This window comes from Rhinolophus sinicus, chromosome 3, assembly GCF_057876585.1.
Source record: "Rhinolophus sinicus isolate RSI-liver-muscle chromosome 3, RSI-T2T, whole genome shotgun sequence".
NCBI classification, from domain to species: domain Eukaryota; kingdom Metazoa; phylum Chordata; class Mammalia; order Chiroptera; family Rhinolophidae; genus Rhinolophus; species Rhinolophus sinicus.
The window spans coordinates 191,769,790-191,788,549 of NC_142503.1; the positions used below are offsets into that span (position 1 = coordinate 191,769,790).

Sequence of the window (18,760 nt, forward strand, 5' to 3'; positions counted from 1 at the left end):
GTGCCGGCTGTCCATACTCCTAAGAATGGCCCATCAGGTTTCCTGGTGATGGCAGGTAGGGTCACCTGACCTGTAAGTGTCCTGGCCTGGGCTCCAAGTCTCTCTTCTGTAAACTGCTGGGCTGGTCCTGCTGGGGCCCTCGTACTAAGCACACCAGGTGACCATGGAACAAAACCCACAGGTATGCCAGGGCTCTGGTCTGTGATGACCTGAGAAGGGAGCTGAGAATTGAACCTGGGGCGCTGACAATGCCCTCCACCCTCAGTGAGTCAGACAGGGTTGTTTCTGCTCTCTGTTCTGTTTCCTCTCAGAGGAAAGATGGAACTGAGAGCAGAGCCATGCTTCTTGTCCTCAGAGAAGACCCTTTTACTGTGACACTTTGCCAAATGGAAAGAGCTACAAGCCAAGAGACCAAGGCCTGGCTCCACCACTGACTCATAGTGACCCTGGAAAAGCCATGACCTTTTCTGGGCTTCTGTTTCCCCTTCTGTAAAATGCAGGGATTAGGCTACAACATTAGTCCTCAAAACACCAGTTATATGGGGGGTGTTAACTGGTGATAGAGACACAAAGGATTCCATGGCCAAATAAGCCTGGGAACTGCTGAATTCCACAAAAGAAAAGATGCTCAGTGCTGCGGACCTTCTCAGAGCCTTGAATATACCTTGCAGATCTCCAAAAGGGGATTACAGCATAAGGTGTTTCCAGAATTTATTTGAACTTAAAACCTCTAAGCTCATTCAGTGTCAGCATTAGAATTCTCTATCCTTCTTTGGAGAGGCAACATAACATTGATCTTCACTTCTTTGAGCTTCTAAGGATGTTTGGTCTTATGGTTTGTTTCAAAAATACAAATAGCCCTTGGTGGAGTCTTGGGGTTGAGGTGAAGATCTACCTTAAACCAGAGGTTCTTACAAACACTTAGGAGATGGCTTTTGGGAGGGGTCCCAGTCCTCCAGAATTTGTAGTCAAAGTCTGATGTGTGTAGTTTGAATTCTTTCCTGGGATAGAGGATCTATAGCATTCATTGAATTTTTAAAAGCATCTGTGCAGTGGTGAACCACTGCATTTAAACTCTTAGCCTGGTAGAGATTACGTGTGGTTTTGTAGGAATTTGGATGTGAGAACATACTAGGAGAACCTTTCATATCTTGATGGGATTCAGGGCAGTGGGGAACAGGGAACAAACAAAAATGACAGGAGAGTAGACAGAAGATGGAGGAAGCAAGAGTGGGCAGCAGCATCTCCGTCCTGGGCATCCAAAATTTCATCCGTGGTCCTGCTGTTAGCGCTTCTAAGAAACATTACATGGTTCTTAGTTATGGAACTCAGCTACTGAATATTAATGCTTTGCAGCAGAGAGAAAATCAGTGCTATCTCAGAAAGGCTCCAGCTCTTCCAGATCACGGGGGCTCTATTTATTAAAATGTTGCTCAAGGGCACAAATGTCCTGAAAGTATATGTCTCCTCAAGGCCAGACACTTCCTCTCTCTCTCCCTCAAAGACACCAAAGGCCTCCACCTTGGGCTCCCCCCACCCTGTAAACCGGAGAAGCTGAGAAATCGTTCCCCATCTCATTACAGAGCATATCCCGCAGACACGAGGGGCATTTGTGAGATGACCACGAGATGGTTCTGGTGTAACCAAGACCAAAAGAGCAGTCCAGATCCACAGAGGGAGCCTGTGAAGTGTTAATTCAAAAGCAGCGTTCTAAAGTTCACTATTCTGGCGGTCTGCTCACTGTCTTTTGATCACTGGCCTTTGAAACAGAATCCTAATCATAAGTTTATACATTATTATTTACCAGCAGCCTGAGGGATTAGAATTCTCTCAGCTTGAAAGGCCCCTTCTGCTCACATGTAGGACCCAGCGCAGGGTGGTTTTGGCAGCTGGCACAGGGGCCGGCCTGTGTGTGTTGATCACAAAAGCTCTTTTCTTTCTCTCCTTGGATATCTGCTGAAGTATCTGCATTTTCCTACCTGAAATATCTCCACCCTGCAGGTAAGAATTTGCTAGAGTTTGCTTTCAGAACCTGGTTAAAAAGAGGGAGAAAGGAGAGGCCCGAAGCTCACCAACGACATTCATCAGAAACGCTTTAAATTAATTGAAACCTCTGAGTCATACAGACCTATCAACATTGCATAACAGCCATTAAAGTATTAGTATGACTTTGGGGGGCACTTTATTATGCAACCCAGTGGTAAATCTCCTCTGGGGACATTTTTTTTTTAATTCCCAAAAAGAGTTGCAGCTTGCTAATTTATTTTCAAATGGGCTGAGTCTGTGTGGATCCCCATCTCCCATGCAGCTTTTCGGCTGAGCACAAGTATGGTGGGCCATGCGAAAGATGGGATCTAGCCTTAAAGCTGTGCTTGATGTTGTAAATACACTTTCAATTGTATACAAAGGCAGATCCAGCATTCCCTTCATTTAGCAAGTGTTTATTGATGGCTTCAAGGTGCAGGAGGGTGAGCACTTCACCTGCAATAGGTGCTCTGAGCTTCGGTCTCAGTTTCCCCATCTATACACGGAAGGCTCATTCTTGAGGCAGGCTGGTTAAGAGCAGGGATCCTGGACCTAGACTGCCTGGCTTTGAATTCCAGCTTTGCCACTTACGAGCTGTGTGACTTTGGGCACATTACTTAACCACTCAGAGCCTTGGGTCCTTCACCTGTAAACTGATGCTTGTAATGGTACTTACCTCACAGAGTTGCTGGGAGGATGAAATGGGTAAATAGATATCAAGTGCTTTGAACACTGCCTGGCCCAGATCAAAGATAGATAAATATTATATATTGTTATGATTGATCTTGTTGAGACCCTGGCAAGATGCCTGCTTGTGTGTGGCAGACACCACTCACCAGGCCCTTTGAGTCTTCCTGTGCACACAGCTGGACCTCGTTTCCAGCTTCCCTTGCAGCCATGGCCATGCCTCTGAGTTCTAAGCCATGGAATGTGGGTGGAAGTGAAGCCTCCAGTCCAGGTCTGCTCTATAAAAACATTCCACTTGGGATTCTCCACGTCTTTCCTCCTCTGCTGGTTTAGCACAGATGAGCTTGGCAACCTCGGAAGCCACATGCTGAAGACAACACGGTCCTGAGATAGGAGGGACCGGGGTTGGATCTCTCACTAAGCACTTGGAGAAGAGCAACCTGCCAATATACTCAATTTGGACTTCATTCGAGTGAAAAATGAACTTCACTAAGCCAGTGAAATGTGGAGGCAGCTAGAGTTACCATAGCAAGGCACTGGGCTAGGTACAGAGTTTGATGGGGACTAAGACATCTTTCCCGAGGGACTGAATCTGGTTGTGCTTGTTCAGTTGCTTGACTCTGAGTTCCTGATGTTATCTGGGTAACTGAACCAAAGGACGCCTAGTTCTCTGGTTGGGGACAAGTGTTTGTATGTCCAGCAAGCACTGGCCGGGTATCTGGCAAGCTCCCACAGACAGCTGCCCGAGCTGGCCGTCCCCTGCTTTCTGGACAATGGGGCTGCATTTCTGCCCAGATGCCACAGGGAGCGACTCAGGTTCCCCCGGCAGTAGCCCAGGTTCAAAATACATCATTTCAGTCCTCAGCTCTTGGTCCTCTCCTGTCTTCCCAGCCGTGGCTGTCCCTTGAGTGAGAAGGAGCAGGAGTGTTTGTGTAGGAGCCACCAAAGTGGACAAACGTCAATTTTCCCTCGTTAAAAGTCAAACCATAACACACTCCCTGACGAAGCACAGAGCTAAAAGGATGTTCACCGTGTGGAAATGGCTTCTGGTGGGGAGCGGTTTGCTGAACGTGCACCTGTTGGAGACACGTCTGTCCCAGCAATCCCAGCGGCATTTCCTAATTCCCCTTGTGGCAGACTCGCTCTCCCTTTGACGAGAATCTCCTCCAACACTCTATCTGCCTCTCTCTCCCAGCACTGGTCATTTTTCTCCTGGCGAGATAGTCATTTCTACCCATGTAGCCAGGCCCTTCCAGAGATGCAGAGAGGCCGGAACTTTTGAGGCCCGAGTTATTAGAAAGAAAAGAAGAAATGTGCAAACAAAATAGGGCACTTTCACAGGAAAACAGGAACGCAAGTTGCTGTAGCCTTTGGCTGTGCAGTGCACTGACCATAAAGGAAAATCTGGCTTTTGTGCAATGTACAAAGAGACCAACGCAAAGAGACCAACGCAACAGCAGCAAATTAGCAAGGGTCTAAACTGGAGGCATCTTTGAGCCATGTCCCTTACTGAATAGCCCTCCCTACTATTCCTTCTGGTCAGCTCTACCTGCCTTATCTCTACTCTCAACTGATAAGAGCTGAGTGAGCACAGGGCAGTGGGTGGAGCGTTCTTGGACATTTTTACCTTGTGGTGAAGGCTTGGATTTGTGATTTGTTACCCAGGGCATCTTGGACAAGTCACTTAGTCTCCCTGAGTCACAATTCTACATCTGTGGTGGAGGCTGACAGTTGCCCACCTAAATCCCTCCTCCTCTGCTTCCCCAGTAACAGATTTCTTGCTGGGTACGTGCTGCTCAGCTAGGCGTTTTCCAGCCTTCCTTGCTTAGGCGTGGTCACATGATGATGATGTTTCCACCAATGGACTATGAGAAGGGATATGGGCTGGGTCTGGGACTTAAAACACTGGGCACTCCTTCCTGCTGACTACAACCCAGGTGTAAGTCAGCTTCGGCCATGTAGGTGATGATAGTGGCATAGGGAAGGGCAGAACCACAAGGTGGCAGGAGCCTGGGTCCCTGAGTGACGGTGAGGAGCAGAGCTACCCTACAAACCTGGATGGCACTACGGGGACTTTTGCATAAAAGAAACTGCTTGTTCTTTAAGCCACTCTAGTGCTGGATTTCTTTGACCTGGTAAGTTAGTCTTCACTCTGATGCATTCTTCATAGGCTTATGTTGTGGTAAGACATGTAAGTGCAAAGTGCTATATAGTTAGGTGCCCGATAAATGTTTTCTGAATGAATGGTGAGCAGAGGGATTGGTCATGTCCATGTTTAAATCCAAGGAGTCCAAAAAGCAGGCTTACAACGCATGTGGTAGCTACATAACTTGGTTTCAGGGAAGCCCAGGCTCAGTCTGTTCAAGCATCTTTCTAATGCTGTGGCTTTGGCTAGGAGTTCCCATCTTTAGTCAGTAACCAGGAGATGGCCCAGGTAGGAAACAGTGCCGTGACATATAGCCTTCTGTCTCTACTTGGAACTAACTTATCCAATGAGCTAGTCAGCACAACTACCGGGCATGGTGCAGTGGGTGAAGGGTATGGCTAATGGGCAGAAAATCAGGTTCAGATCCTGACTGTACCTCGAACTACTTGTGCAGACTTGAGCTCGCCACTTAATTCTGAGGGGCCTCATAAAATGGTTATGCTCATTCTGCCTCTGTCTACTCCCAGGGCTATTCTGGGGATCAAAAGATACAACAATGATGAAAACACTGCTTATAGCAGATGCCAATGGGAGAAACATGGTGAGTCAAGTCACATTTGCTAAGTGTGGGCCAGCAATGCTTGTCCCTTCCTTCCATGAGTGTTTATTGAGTACCTACTAAGTCCAGGTAGGTAGTATGGTAGACATGGTTCTTGTCCCCCACAGAGCTTAGAGTCTGGTGGGAACTATAAACAAGTAAATGGCAATTACAATACAGCGTGATGAATTATTTGATAGAAATACAAGGCACCATCAAAACACAAAAGAGGGACCTCTTAACTCAAACTTCAGTGGTCCTGGAAGGCTTCTCAGAGGAAACGATATCTCTTGTAAGACTGGAAGCAAAAGGAAGAGTTAGCCAGGTGTCTTACTCTATTTGGACTGCTATAACAAAAATGCCATAAACTGGGTAGCTTATAAAAACCAGAAACTTATTTCTCACAGTTCTGGAGGCTGGGAAGTCCAAGATCATGGTGCTGGAAGGTTTGGTGTTGGTGAGATCTACTTCTTGGTTTATAGACGGCCATTTTTTCACTGTGTTCTTATGTGACAGAACTCACTAGTCTCTTACATAAGAGCACTCATCCCATTCACGAGGCTCCACGCTCATGACCTCATCACCTTGCAAATGTCCCGCCTCCTAACACCATCACCTTGGGCAATAGGTTTTAGCATAGGACTGTGAGTTTGGGGGGATACACATGCTCAGTCCATACCACCAGGCAAAGGGGGCTTTGGAAGTAGGGAGGCATGTTCAAGGAAAATGAAACACGGTCACCTCTGGGGAACAAGACAGAGCCTGAAAGAGGTTCTGAATGGCTGGAGCCTGGAGTGAAAGGAACGGAATGATGCAAGATTGGGCCAGAGGGCCCAGGAGGGTTTAGAGCAATGGTTCTCCACCCTGGCTGCAGCTTGGAGAAAATACCAATGCCCAATTCCCACCCCAGGTGGTTTAAAAGATCCCCAGGTGAATGGAGTGTGCAGACACATGCAGGGACAGGACTCTGGCTGCGGGGTACACAAAGGACAGAGACACTGGCTGCGGTGGGGTCCAGGTGAAGAATGGAGCCCGTGTGTCAGTGGGGATGGCAGGAAGTGGACCAATCTGAGGTGGGGGGTGATGATGGACGGGAGAGGCGGGAACACAGGCTGAGGCCCAGATTCCTGATATGCGCAGTCCCCTGAACCGGCAGGTCTGTATTCCTGAAAAGGCCTTAGCTCCAGCTCTAGATTTATAAGTCAGAAGCAGAGAGTAAATCATTTCAGCCAGAGAATTTATGAGCTCTCCCGGCAAGAGGGGTAAAGCGTGAGAAGAGAAGAGAGCCTAGGACAGAGGCCCAGAGGGCTGGGGTTAGAGCTGGTCAGAGAAAGAAATACCGTAAGCATGCTCTGTCGAGGTAGTTCAGGATGTAGCTTTTTAAAGAAAGGTGCGTTCAAAAGTGTCAAATTCTGCGGAGATGTGTCCATAGGTCACTGGTGACTTTGACAATGAAGATGAGTGGAAACTTGGGGTGGTGCTGAAGTGATGGGGCGAGCAGGCAGCACCTAACAGGGGCAACTGTTGTTTATCTTCTTCACTTTGTAGCCAAAATGTGTTTATTCATTCCATAAGTACTTTATTTATGAAGCGCCAAATGTGCTGGGCACTGTGTTCATCGCTGTGGATAAGACCAGTCCTTGAGGCAAGAAACAAGCAGGGAGACAGATACTCTCATTCATATCACAAAACCGCGTGATGTGAGCGATATAATGGAGATGCACGCAAGAGGCTTTGGAACGCGTGGGGCCAACTGCACTAGGGAGGGGGAAGGGACAGGCAGGAAAAGTCTCGGAAAGCAAGGAAGAGGAACGAGGTTTGCACTGGTGCGGTTGTCATTGGGGCTGTCCACTGCAGAGTTCAGGTCTCAGGCAGCAGGGAAACATCAGCACTTCTGAACCTCCTGGTGGTTTGGTGGGGCCACGTGACTGACTTGGGCCAATGAGTGGTGCTTAGCGGTGAGCCCATCACTTCCAAGTGCAAGGTCCTCCAGAGGTCTCTCTTTGGTCCAGCGGAGCTAGCTGCAATGTTTGAGAATGTGGCTGCTCCTAGGTACCTGAGTAACTGCCCTCAAGACATACTTCTCTTGATAGACAAGAAGTGCCGGGGAGGAAAAACCATTTTCCCTCTACCCAGCTTAGGTTCTGGGGCCCCGTAAAATAGACCAATAAGAGACAGGCTAACAAGAGAAAAACAAACAGAAATTGATTAACATGTGCATCGTGCATACATATGGGAGCATCCAGGGATGAGTAACTCGAAGGGGTGCTTAGAACTTGGGCTTATATAGAATGTTAACAAAAGAACAATACATTTTCAGAGAAGTGACAACAAAGAAAAAGGACTTTGAACTTCCAGGAGTGGCAAATTGCGAAAAGACAACTACATGGGAAAACTATTGGTAGATAAGGGCTAGTTTTAGCAAGGTTTGTTAGATAGATTCCCCTGGTGCTGTCCTTGGGCTGATAAGGATCTATAGGTCTCACCAATGATTAACTTCTGTCCTTCCTGGTGGAGAGAGGAAGGGGCCACCTCTATAAAATCATGTCCTGCTTTGAGGCAAATAGGGGAAGGGCAGAGGGCTTTTCTTTTATCTGTTTCTTATTTGCCTTCAGCTCAAAATAATTCTTACACCAAAGTGGCATATTTTGGGGTGGCCTATTCAGCTACCCTGAAGCAAAATTGTGTTGTTTTACTGTCACCATAGCATAACTTAGCCCAGTGGTTCTCAAAGTGTGGTCCTTCTACCAGTAGCTGCAGCTTTACCTGGGAACTTATGAGAAATGCAGCTGCTCAGGTCCCACCCTGGATTTGCCAGAGCTGAAACCCTGGGGTGGTGCGCAGCCATCTGAGTTTTAACGAGCTTCCCCCCCCCCCCCAGGGGATTCTGATTCACCCTCAAGTTTGAGAACCGATGCCCGGGTTGGTGCTGACCGAATCAGTCATTTGGAAGGCAGAGCAAGAGGAATTCGAATTCCTAGAGAAGGTCATTCTAGTAAACTTGAAAAAGACTGAGTAAGAAGACTAATTAACACATTGTGTATGGATCACGAGAATCTTCGTTTTTTTCTGAGTCATGTGTTAAGGACGGATAACGAGAATTCTCGTTTTTACTGTTGACTCTTTTTACTTTGCATATTTTATTGAATTATTTGTAGAATAATTATTTATAGAATAATTTATAGAATAATTTATTTGTAGAATCTCTTATTTATAGAAAAATAATAAATGACATAGAAGCATTTACGCTTTAAAGAGAAGAGTGCATTTTAAAGTAGTTTCTTTTAAAAACCTGCCGGAAAAGAGGGGTATGAGGGATTTAAACCCCGCCATACGCAATGTGTTAAATGGCGAGACTCTTCGTGTCCTAGAAAAGAACTTTTAAGAAAAAAACATTGTACTCATCCCCACGTACTGACCCTTCCTATCAAGATGCTAAAAACTGCTTGGCTGTGTGAACAGTCTTCTATGTCACATCAGAAGAGAACACTGTCGTAGAAAGGGGACTCCAAACCCGATGCCACCAAAGCCAGACCTAGGGTCTAAGAGAAACCCAGAACTGCATTTTCCATTTGTCCCCAAGGCCTTGCTGACTTAGAAAATGCTCCTGAGTGCTTTGAACCTGAAAAGTACATACAACCCAATTCTTTCCTCAGTGGGGTGAGTCTTTAGAGCTTCAGCAGAAGCTACTTGGTGAGGGGCACTATTTAAATGAAGCAAAAAGTACAATGTCTAATGAATTGCTTTTTAATTTGTCAAATAGAGGGAATCCATTTGTGCGTATGAAATTATTCCAAGCATTCTAACTATTAGCTGAAAGCAGGTGAAAGATGTCAAAGAAAGGAAACGTTCTACTAAAGAGCTGGCTAAAGTTTTAAAGACAGCCACCTGATGACTCCTTTGGCCTGTTTGAGATCAAGACGTTCTATTTCCACCAGCCCTGGGTGAGCTCCATGGAAAAAGTTTTAAGAAAAATTTAAATCCTAGTAACAAGATCCCATTTTGTTCATAGGAGCTGCTTTAACCAGTGTGACCCTAAGGCTGTCTTATGCGTGGGATAACAGCATATCATCACTTTAACTTTTCCCTTTGCCTTAAATTTGACGCCACGAGCCCTTGGCTAGCTTTCCAAGTGATGTATTTAACACTGTTCTGTGACCATCTATTTGCGATTGATAAATGCATCGTTGTACAGCCTAGTCAATGAGAAGGACATTCTGCAGAAGTATGAAAAGTGCCTTTTCTGTCACCGGCAGTCATGCTTAGTAGAAGTCACCAATATGGAGGGTGAGCCTCAGTGGTAAGGCATTTCTACAGATAAAACAGAGCGCTGGGCTTCTAGACAAAGCCAACCCCAGCCCTTTCCATTTCATTTTCTCTAGGGGTCTCCACTGCAATTAGTCTTGTGTTCATGCCTTCAGTGTCTTTGTGGGTATGGCTGAAAATAATTAGTGAACCTTCTTCCTCCCTTGGCCCTCCAGGTACCTCTGACCTGTGTCAGTATGCCAGGCTAACACAAGCAACGTCATCCCTGCTTACTCAGTCCAAGAGGAACCATGCAGATGGAAACTGGCTAGAAGCATTGGGACAGAGAGGAAAGGGCCATGTTTCTCACACTTGAATGTGCACTCAAATCTCCAGGGGGCCTTGTTTTAAAAGCACATTCTGACTCAGTTGGCTGGAACCTTAGAGCCTGAATTTCTTGCAAGCACCCAGGCAATGCTCATGCTGCCATGGCCCACATTTTGAGCAGTGAGGGAATAATGCACACTCGGCAAAACAGCGACTTTTAGAACAGACAGACGCTACTCAACAGACATGTATCTGAATGTCTGGCTTCCCTTTGATTTCGGGTTCCTTGAAAGCAGGGACTGGATCTTACACTTTTTTTTTTTTTTTGTCGTTTTGTTTTGTTCTCTGGCTGGCACTTGGCACAGGTCCCACACGCGGTGGGTGTGTATTTATTTAATTAAACAGAACTGGCTTTGTTCCAAAAAGGGTTTTAAGTCGACTTAACCCCTAGCAGGCCCTAACCAGGTGTGTGATAAGCTGGCCAGGGAAGGAAGTCAGTCCCAAGCGTTGTCTCAAACCCTCTGGGCTGAGGCCCTTTCGCTGAAGGTCCCCACCACCTACTTGTACCTGGATTATACCTCAGGGGCTGCTCTTCTGAAATTCTCCCTCCTGCCCCATTTTTAAAGCCGTTTACACTAGAGAGCCGATCAGAGAGGCGGAAAACAAAACAAAAACCAGAAAGCCCTGCGAAGCCATAGGCTCCAGAACATCAAAGCTCAACTCTTAGTGCTGGGGCCGCGTAACTCTCGTGTTTCTCTCTTTCCTGGTCTTAAGCGTTTTGCAGGTCGGCGCTGCGCCCCCGCCGCGGGCTCCCCCGCTCGCCCGACAGCCCTGCAGGAGCGGGTCCCGGCGGGTGCGGGCGCTCGTAGGCTTGGTGCAAGGCTATTTAGATAGCTCTGCTCCAACAATTAATCTTCTCGAGCATCTCCCGCCCGTTCCCCCGGGGTGGGGGGAGCGTTGGGGTCGCCTTGGTGGTCGTGGGGAGCCCGGATGAGAGCGACCACTCTACAGAAACCCTTGTTCAGAGAGTCCCTGCGGAGCCATAACCTGTTCCTCTCTGCAGCAGCCTTGGAGGGCTCTAGAGCAGGGCTCGTTTCGGCTCCAGAGGGGAGGAGGGAGAGAAAAAGGGAGAAGGAAGGCGATTATACTGGTCAGTAGTTGAGCCTCACAGCGGGAAGGGAGAGGTGCACCAGCGAGTGCTCCTTAGGGGAGGAGTACACGTGCTGGGGAGGAGGGTGAGATTGCGGGCGGGAGGGGAGGAGAAGGGAGGCGCCACAGCCTCCCAGACGCAGGCGCCGGCAGCGGGAGAGAAAGTTCCCGTGGAGAGCTCGCCCCCCGGAGGGCCGACGTTGAGGCCGCTCGCGGCGAGGGTCGTAGGTCCCGTGTGTCCAGCTTGCGTTCCCCCTGCGCGCACTGGGCCGCCCGGGGCTCGGCTCTCTCGGAAGCAGGGGTGCATCGCTGGTGGGCTGCCGCCGCCAAACTTGGAGGTGAAGGATGCTGCGATAGGGAGCGGCGGCGCAGGGCGCGGGGGCGCACTGAGTGCTCCCGGCGGGCGGCCCCGGGCAGCGCAGCCAGGGCTGCGGCTGGGCGAGCGCGCCGAGGCTGAGCGGCCAGGTAGCGGCTCCAGCGCCAGGACTGCGCCAGCCCTGAGAGCCAGGGCCGCCAACGCCACTGTGCCGGTATCGCCTCCTAGCCACCGAGCAATGGTGCGCGGAGCGCGCACGCTGCGCGCGGGACTGTGAGCTCCGGCCGCGCCACTCGCCCCCACCTCCCCTTTCCGCTCGCGGCTTCCCCGCCAACCTCGTCCGCGGGCGATGAAGCTTTGGTCCGGAGTCCCTCGCCTCTGAGATTCGCCTCGCCCACTCCAGCCCCAGAGCCGCTCAGCCACAGATAGCAGCCCTCCGGCCGCTGAAGCTCCCCATCCTCTCCCAGGGACGGCACCCAGGCGCTCCGGGATGGCGCTCCTAGGGCCCCTCCGGCCGCGCAAAGTTCGCAGGAGGCGAGAGATGCTGCCACAGCAAATTGGCTTCGTGTGCGCGGTGCTGGCCCTCGTGTGCGGTGCGTCCGGCCTCTTCGGCAGCTTGGGTAGGTGCCGGTGCGGGCTGCCCCGGTAGTTGGGGGGCCTTGGGATGGGAAGCCACAGGGCAACTCCGAGATGTCTCCCCTTCCCTCCCCGTCAGGTAGGTCCCAAGGGTTCACCCAGTCTCCGCCCCGCCAAGTAGGTAGAGCGCACCCAGGAGGGCAGATATCGACTCTGAGCGTTGGTGCTGGTTCCCCTGAGCTGCGCGCGGCCCCTGGGGGCTGAGGACGCGGCTGCAGGTCTGTGTTACTAAGACCAAAGCCTGAACCGCTGGCCCCTCTCTGCCAGAATTCTGTCTCCGCAGTGTGTGGGGGATGGGCAGCATAGTGGAGGGTCCAGATGTGGATTTTCTTGACCTGCGGAGCGGCGGGGGGAATGGGGGGAACTAAACTGAGTGGTCCGCTTTCCTATTCTGCGGAGCAGTGAGGGATGTGCTCCGTGTCTCTAGAAAACCCGGATTCGGAAGCTAGGAACTGAGTCTCAGCCCTCTCCTTGCCCCTGCCCAGGTCCAAAGGGGCGCCCTGGGTGTCCTGACGCGTCCCCTTCAAACCCTAAACACGTTAGGGGCAGTGTGTCCCTTTGGGCGGTCGCTACCATGTTTCAGCATCATTCTGTCACCTCCTCTTAACCCCCGAGGTAGGAGAGCGCTGGTGTCTGGGACCACAACCCACACTCCGTCATCCAAGAAGAGACCAGGGATTTGAGAGTCACTTAGGATATGCAAATCGGAAGTGGAGAGAAGGAGAAACTTACAAAAAATATCTGTTGGAGGGACATGTGAACCCATGCGGACCTTCAGAAAACATTCACTTGGCTAACATTTCCATTTTTAATTGGATGCTTTAGATCTTTTGGATTTGATTGTTTGTTTCCTAAATTTTTAAAAATGAAAGAAATGCAGGTGATTTAGCAACTTGGACATGGAAATAAAGCGGGACCTTCTCAAGCAGTTAGAAAGGGACAGTTTAGAGAGGTTTATAGGTAAAAATCAGGTGGAACTTGACTAAATAAATAAAAAATAAATACTGCATTTCAAAACCCAAACTTTGTGATTTGAAGATTTAGGGTTAAAGATGGCTGTTTCCAACAGAAGCTCAGAAAGGTTATTTGAACATCTTAATACCTGGTGCTTTGCAATTGGGCAAGTCGGTGTGTTTTTTCCCCACAATTACATACCAGAAATAACAAAATCCCTGGAGGCTCTTAGATGTCAGCATTACAGAAGAGGTATTATTACCCAGCTGAGGCGGTATATGCACCAGGAGAGGTAAATGAATGCTTTAAAGGTTCTTAAGGTGCGAACCATCTGTATTTGCTGCGTCAGTAATTACCTGTAGGAGTTTTACTGCATTTGGTCGCTGGCATCCATGCCAGTGACCTCCCTGGTTCCTCAGTTTGGTCCTTGTACCGGCAGAATCAGCATCACCTGGGAGCTTGTTAGTGTGGACGCCCAGGTCCCAGACCTACTGAATCAGAATCTGCATTTTAACACGGTCCCCAGGTCATTTGTGCACACACTCAAGGGTGAGAAGCCCCTGGCCAGATTGCATCAAACTTCTCCGTCTGCTTGCTGACTTTACCATCCATCTGTAGGTCCTCCAGGGCAGGGCCACCTGAGCAAGTTTACTGGCCGAGAACTTAATGATCACCTGTCTAAACCCTTTGTGAGGGTCCAAGAACTGAGCGATCTTGGTCAAGGTCAGATCATGTGCTGTTCCACCTGGGATAAAAAACAATGAACTAGATCTAGGAAACAGATTACTGTAGATGAGCAGTTAATATTTACTGTGCTTCCAATCGTTGTATCACTCCCTACAGGTGGCTCTAAATAGTCAAACAGGGCTGTTGCTGACATAGCTAGATACAGATATGTAAGGTCATTGTGAGAATGCAGGCGCCACCTTGACCTAATGGTGTCTGTGACTTACTTTCCAATCCAGGGCACAAAACAGCTTCTGCGAGCAAACATGTTCTTCCAGACACATGGAGAAATAGAAAGCTGATGGCACCAGTGAATGGGACTCAGACAGCTAAAAATTGCACAGATCCTGGTAAGAAATAGATTCTCCTCCCTCCTCCTCCGGCCCCCAGAGGCATTTGGCCAGGCCTGGAGATGGGGCTGATGTGGACAGTTATAGCCAGAGCTGGAAAAGGTGGTTTTATGAACCTGGGTGGGAAGGTAGCTGTAAGGCACTGAAAGGTAATGTACATTTGGGTATCGATTGTGCTGCTAGGCAGCTCGAGTACTTTATCCAACTGAAAAGGTCACATTCGGGAATTTTAAAGTTTCATTTTTTGTCCTCACAATGCTCCCAAAGGCTCACTGTTTCCCGCTATCTTGATTTTCTTTGCCTGGGTGTCATTTTCTTTCCCTTTTGCTCACTGCGCCCATTTGCTGGAGCTCTAGGGATAGCGAAACCCGCTGCTCTGGCAGATGGCATTTTGGGATGACCTGTCAGGGTCAGCCCATGCCAGGGCAGCTGCAGAGGTAGGACACTCTGGGGTGCTGGGGCTCCTTTTCTGGAATGGGCATTCCTGGGGTGTCATTGCAGCCAGGGAGATGGAGTCTGCTTGTCCTGGGAGGCAGTTATAATGTTCCTGCTCAGACATCTCTGGGAGTAGGGACCCAGAGATGACGTCTTGTCTGTCCTGCCACAGGCAGGCTTTGCTTAAACGAGTGGAGAAGATTCTTGGGAAAAGCGTGTGTACTGGCAAGTAGTGAAGCAAATGGAGGTTGCCCAGGCCTTAGACAGGGCAGTCCTGGGCTATCGTTTGGCACCAACATGTGGGGGGTGGAGTCTTTGTGAGAAGGACCCAGTAGGATGATGTATTCGAAAGCCCTTTGGGAACTGTGAGGTTTTATTATATGTTGGTACCACTTGGCTTTTCCACCGACATGACGGGCAAGTCACATAATCATTTTAGGTCTCTGTTCTCTCACCTGTAAAATGGGCAGAGGAGTGCTTGTCTGCTCTGCGGTTGCTGGAAGAAGAATCTGGTAAGGCTCTGTGTGGGGCTGCATATAAGAGGAAATGGAAACCCAGGGCAAAGAAGCAGGTTTGCATGGCATCTACATGTGGCTTATGTTCATAGGCAGGTCTTACCCGCATTTTATAGGTCAGGAAACATCTAGAGGAGAACATGTGAGCTGCTCAAAGTCATAAAACTTGTACGTGGTGGAGCTGGTGTCAGAGGCTGGGCATGTGCCAAATGTTTGGTTGGTTCCATGAACATAAGGAGGCTAGAGTCTTCCCTAAAAACCCGTTTTCTACACCATCAACTTTCCTTCCCTCAGGATAACTTCTGAGAAGAGGGTAGGTTTGCAGAGAAGCAGTTGGGATTCTCTTTGAACTTCAAACTCTCACCTGTCCTGGTGACTCGGCAGGCAATGGTGTCCTGTCACTTAACTTCTCCCACTACACCTTCTCAGCAGGTGTTGGACTGACCGTGAACATGTGCAAGGCCAGGGATTAACGTTGGGGCCCATCCTCTCATTCCAGTGACCCGACCTGAGACCCACCATCTACGTGGGGAACGCTGAGCTACTCTGAGTAAAGAATTAGGGTTTGCACACTTTCGCCTGGTTTCTAGCTCACTGGCGTCCTCATCTTAGGCTGGCTATGCCCTCCACTCGCGGCTCCTGTCACACCTAGTCTGGGCAGGCGGGCTGAGACAGGATCCCATTGCTGCCTGTATCTTCAGTGTACTGCCTGACCAAAAAGGACTCCACTAACTATGGAGCAGTCAGTCCTATCCGGCAGGAGGACCTGGCCTTGTCCCCCTTACAGAGAGGGAAATGGAGGGAAATCGGCAATCTCTTTAGTAATAATTAACATTTGCGTTATGCTTTGTGTTGACTGTTTCTGGACATAAAAGGGACTCAGTAAGTATTGGTTGAATGATGGAATGAAAGTATGTTTTGAATGTTAAGCACTTTAATCCGTACAGTGTTTTTGCAAAGATGAAGAACACGAGGCTTAGAAGTTTAGTGACTTCCCAAGATCTCCTGGCGGCAGCAGCACCCCTGGTCTCCTGGCTCCAGCTCGCATGCACCCCGCCTCCACTGCACTGCCCCTGTCTCACCCCTCCCCAGCCTCCTCCCCACTGCTCATGCCCAGGCTCTCTCCCCAGCCCAGGTGGGGCTGAGGCCTAACTTCCCTTCCAGCCCCTGGTCCATGCCAGAAGTATATCCAGCCCCCTTTGCATTTCATAAGCATGTAGCACACACCTGCTGTTGTGTGTCTGGCCTGTGGTGGGCACTTGGTGGGGAGTATAAGAAAGTATGAGAGAAAGCCCTTGTCATCCACTAGCTCCTGTGGTGGGGAGAACATGAGCTCCGGTGTCCCTTCCTCTTCTTAGAAGGGCACTAATCCCATCACGGGGACCCCACCCTCATGACCTCATCTAATTACCTCCCAAAGGCCCCACCTCTAACTACCATCACATTAAGGGTTAGGGCTTCAACATAGCAGAGTAGGGGAGATACAAACCTTCAGTCCATTGAGGAACCAAAGAGCTTCCACCTCTCTCAGTGGTGGCACCTGGAGTGTTTGAAGACAGCTGAGGGTGGAACCTGGTGCTTCTCAACCCTGGCTTGCAGGTGAGAAACACCTGGGGGGCTCTGAAACATACAGATGCCCGTGCCTAGCGCCTGCCTGTGAAAGCAGAGCTAGTAATGGATGCATTCTGTGGCCAAGTTTTGGCGTTTCTGGAAACCTTGCTCATCCCCCAGAGTCCCTCATGACAGGCTCGTCCTTGTCATTGCAGTGTCCCCCAGGCCTTCTCTGATCATCCAACCCAAAGTAGCCTTCTGAGTCACTGACTCTCTTGTTTTAGCTCTTTGTAGGCACCAATTCTATGCATGGTTATTTGTTGGTTTGGGTCCCCCAAGTAGGATACAAAAGGTGAAAACCTTATTTACTTTTTAAAGTCACAGTATGTGCTTCAGTTTTTCCCTCTGTAAAAGGGGGGTGATAATTGCATCCACCTCATGGTGGTGTTAGAATTTTTGAGGGGGGAGGCACAAACATTAGCTCTGTCATGGTGTCCACAGAAGGAAGGCTGGGGAAAGAGGGCTGACGGAGGGATGCTTGAGAGAGATCTGAAGATGAAGATGGTTCCTAGCATCTCAGGAGACCAGAGGAGCTGGATGCAAGTGCTAAATGGGGGATCTTTTGTGGTCAGCCTGGCTCGGACCTATCCTTACTTTTTATTCTGTATCAGGGCTGATGTAAAGGCCATGTGGGAGGAGGGGGTGGCAGAGCCTAGTGGGGGTGGGATCCCGTGCATAGGACTTGGTGTTGAGATGGGTTAGGAGGAGAGGAGATGATTGCACAGGCACGCGCTGCAGTGGGTCTCCGTAGGCACCCCTGTGTGGGGAGCAGAGGTGCAGAAAGCTTGAGTAGGAAGAGGGGACTTAGAGCTGCAAAAAGTACATCAGGACCTGTGGGCGTGGAGGTGAGGTGGCACTGGCAGCAAGATGCAGTCTGGATTCTGAACGAACGTCTGTGCACAGGCTGCTTCAGCAGGCTTGGGAGACAAGTCACACATCCAAAGTTTTCGAGTTATGTAAAAGCAAATCCTGAGTTGGAAAAGCAAGAAATGCACTTACTGCTGTGGGCTGGGGAGATCACAGTGCAGTTACTAGCCCAGCTGGTAGAGGCGGGACTCCGAGCCTGCAGAGTGGGTTTTCTGGGCAGGACGACCTCCAGAGCACCCTCCAGGGCTGCTTGGGGAAGGTGTCACCAACCGCTTTGGGATGGTGGTAGACTGGCAGAGCCACCCACTTGATCACAAATGGAGGCCGATGAATAGCAGGCCACCATCCATGGGATCACTCTGCTTTTTGGGAGTGGGGGTGGGGATGATATATGAGGTGTGATCAAAAACTACAGTGAATGTTTAAATTACAAACATTTATTACAGTAAAAGACACATTGCTATTAATCCCCCTCAAAATACTCCCCCTTGCTTTAAACACACTTATGCCATCGTTCCTGCCACTTTCTGAAGCAGTTCTGGAAGTCCTTTTTCGTGAGTGTCTTTAGTTGCACTGTCATGGCTGCCTCGATGTCCTGAATCAATTCAAAATGTTTACCTTTCATGGTCATTTTGACTTTGGGGAAGAGCCAGAAGTTGCATGGAGCCAAAAGTCACATGGTGAATAAGGTGGATGAGGACACACTAATGTTTTTATTTGACAGAAATTGCCATACCAGAAGCAATGTGTGACATGGAGACTTTCCTTTGTGATTACAAAATACGGTGAATGCTGCTGCTGTGTGCCATCCAACAGAAAGGCAGGGATCTTCAATATGGGAAGCGGTGCATCGAACCTTAGTAACAGTGTGTTGCAAGTTTCAGCTTGTTGGTTGCCGTCAGTCAGGTGTGAGCTACAGTGAGAGAAGGTGTGTTTTAAATTGTGTCATAAATCTTCTTCCATCATGACAATGCTCCATGTCACACATCACTTCTGGTATATATGGCAATTTCTGTCAAATAAAAACATTACGGGGTGTCCTCATCCACCTTCACCAGATCTGGCACCATACAACTTCTGGCTCTTCCCCAAAGTCAAAATGATTCAGGACATGGAGGCAGCCATGACAGCGCAATTAAAGACACTCACGAAAGAGGATTTCCAGAACTGCTT

The 18,760-nt window shown here is 49.3% G+C and overlaps 1 protein-coding gene across 3 annotated transcripts in view; it reads left to right on the forward strand.

Annotated features, from left to right (window-relative positions):
* Positions 1-11,312: 11,312 nt before the first annotated feature.
* SLC24A4 (solute carrier family 24 member 4) overlaps positions 11,313-18,760 on the forward strand; it is a 137,996-nt gene continuing 130,548 nt past the window's right edge. Inside the window, exons 1-2 of one of the 3 annotated variants that reach the window (XM_019745322.3) lie at positions 11,313-12,113; positions 14,049-14,159. In XM_019745322.3, coding sequence (XP_019600881.1) covers positions 11,984-12,113; positions 14,049-14,159 — 241 coding nt within the window. In that variant the 5' untranslated portion in view covers positions 11,313-11,983. The remainder of the gene's footprint in view (positions 12,114-14,048; positions 14,160-18,760) is intronic. The other 2 variants (XM_019745316.3, XM_088797456.1) reach the window with 2 other exon arrangements.